A 2,625-nucleotide genomic window follows, 5' to 3' on the forward strand; every position below is an offset into this window, starting at 1 on the left:
AGGCCTTATTTACATCATAAATGTTAAATTAGTTTGTCGGCAAGGAATTAATTAAACTAAAATCCTATTGTGTATTAATTATTATTCACTCGGGCGGCGTGGTTAAATATGGGATTAAACAATTTTCCCTAAAAGCAACAGAAATCATCCAGCCATGTCATCATTATCATAACAACTGTTTCCTGATCAGCCTCTAATACACAATGCACATTATACAGTTTATTGAAGGGAATTCTCTCTGAAGGGAGGTGTAGTTTATGGATTAGGATAAATATGGACCCTGGTGCTTTGTAGAAAACGAGAAGAAAACGTGATTTTCTGTTGATGATCTCTTAAAAGAAATAATATAATTTGCCGCCACTGAAACTTACAATAGAGGAAGTGAGGTGTGATGTGTTGTTTGCATTAATTAAATCCCAATTCAATATGGCAGAAGGTGAAAATATTGTTTTAAATTTTATAAATGATGGCAGAAGATGAAAATATTGTTTTAAATTTTATAAATGTCTTGTTCATAACTATATTACTCTGAAGAGCATAGCACCCCTGCAGGGTTTTTAGGGGTCTTACAGTAAGACAGTTGTTTGCATCTGGTGAAAAAGGTGACATGTACTTTAATTAATTATAACTCACATGTCCTGAGAGGTCATACTAATTAGAGGATATTTGTTGCCACGGTGACAAACTGTCATGTCATTGACAGTAACACGTTACATTTTAAATTTAATGCTAATGCTTTATGTTGTTTCCTGCACAGCCTCCGCTCCTGTTTTTGTCCCCAATCCTGTACGAGTGATTGCCACACTTGGAAAAGATGTTTCACTGGAATGTAAACCGAGAGCTTCTCCAAAGCCAAGAATAACATGGAAGAGAGGAGACCGGAGGTTACAGCCAAATAAAAGGTGGGCAGTTTTTTTTTTGTTTTTTTTTTGTTTATTTTACATGAACACCTTCACATCGACCTTCTGCACAGCATTATTAACACTTGGCATTAATAACTATACAATTAAACATACTTCTGAAACTGGTTATCACTACACAAAACATCTCCAAATGAGGTTTTGTTTTATTGACTTGGCCATGTTTGGGAATCAGTCAGACTGAAGAGCCTGGTGGGTCTGATGTCAAAGTGTGAACATCTGACTGTTATGGCTCCCATTTGTCCTTAATGACCTGTAATGTGGCAGCAACAGCTGCCCACTCATTATAACTGCTCATTTGATCCACGTATAGCAGTGAAATACAGGTACTCACATCGGACATGTAGTGTTAGAGCCATGTTAGAGCCAACCTTAGACTACAGACGGCCCCCTACTGGTCACGTGTTGAGCCAGGGAAACCAATCTGATGTGACCTATCACCTCTGATATGCTAGTGTAGCTAAATGTGTGTTTCATAGTTTTACAATATAATATCCAGCAGATTTGTTATCATTAGCATTCCTTGCGTGGACATGGGTTTTCTCTGGATACTCCAGTGACCTCCCACGGTCCAGAAACATACAGTGTTACACTAATTGGCTTATCGACCATTTGTATGGCAGTGAGTATGACTGGTTAGTTGTGTCAACCCCCCCAAAATGTTTTTTTCTATGATAAGAATTGAGGTTGCAATCACAGTCTGATGTACAAATGCACATGTTTTTATTGTCTCAGACACAAACATACAGTATGTCTTTGGTGAGACCTCACAGTTTCATTTCTGTAACTACAATGAAGTGCCTCTTCCTTAAAGAAAACACCTTAGGTAGTGACAACGCTCCAGAGATGTGCCCCCGACCTTACCTCCGTCACACAGCGACTGACAATTCCGATTCATTTGGAAATTCACATGCAGTGGGATACATCACTTTTTATGAGAAAAATATCCCTCAGTGGCACCTAGAGGGGGCAGAGCGAGGCCAGGGTCCATCAATCAAAGTGAGGTGACACGATTACAATGATCAATCACTGGTTAGTTTTGAGTGAAAGAAAGGGTCTTTTGTTTGTTCAAGAGCCTTGCAGCAAGGACAGGCAGATGATAATCAGATCCTTAGGTTGATGCTCCTCCCGACTGGCAGCCGCAACGCAACTCCAAGGCTCGGTTTCTATTGATGTTCTCCATCACAATATGCTGCAAGAATCACATTTATACTCCACTTTATCGCTTATTATCCAGTAGAATGTTCTAGCAGTTGAAGCCCAAGATGTGAAATTTAAAATAAAAGTTTGCCTTAGCAGGGAACTGAAATAATCGATCCATATCACACACTTATTGACCCATTTGTTGTAACTTGATGAAAAGTGTTTGTTAGCAGAAATGGGCCTTTTGACAGTATTTACTTTGACCTTTCATGAAACAAGCTTGTTTGGCAAGCTTTTGGCAACAGTTCTGATGACTCAGGTCAATAATTGCCAAGTGAAGTGAAACTTTATTTCCAACTCAGTTGATCCAAATGGGATCGAAAGCCACAATCTATGGTTCAGTTTTGGACTTTGACTTAAATGTTCTAGGAAAAGAAATGATTGTGTTTCGCTGATTAACTCAAGTCCGCTTATTTGATTTGTTGAACTAAAACTAATTTGAAATGTATTGTGTGCTGAACATTCCTTTTAAAGGTAACTGTTGCAGTTGCAGGGACGTTTT

General features: G+C 38.6%; 1 protein-coding gene across 1 annotated transcript in view; it reads left to right on the forward strand.

Annotated features, from left to right (window-relative positions):
- Positions 1–2,625, forward strand: part of cntn5 (contactin 5) — a 31,940-nt gene that overhangs the window by 8,314 nt on the left and 21,001 nt on the right. The window contains exon 5 of the mRNA XM_008308972.3: positions 758–902. Within this exon, the coding sequence (XP_008307194.2) occupies positions 758–902 (145 nt within the window). The remainder of the gene's footprint in view (positions 1–757; positions 903–2,625) is intronic.

This window comes from Cynoglossus semilaevis, chromosome 4 (genome assembly GCF_000523025.1).
Source record: "Cynoglossus semilaevis isolate Cse_v1.0 chromosome 4, Cse_v1.0, whole genome shotgun sequence".
Taxonomy (NCBI): Eukaryota; Metazoa; Chordata; class Actinopteri; order Pleuronectiformes; family Cynoglossidae; genus Cynoglossus; species Cynoglossus semilaevis.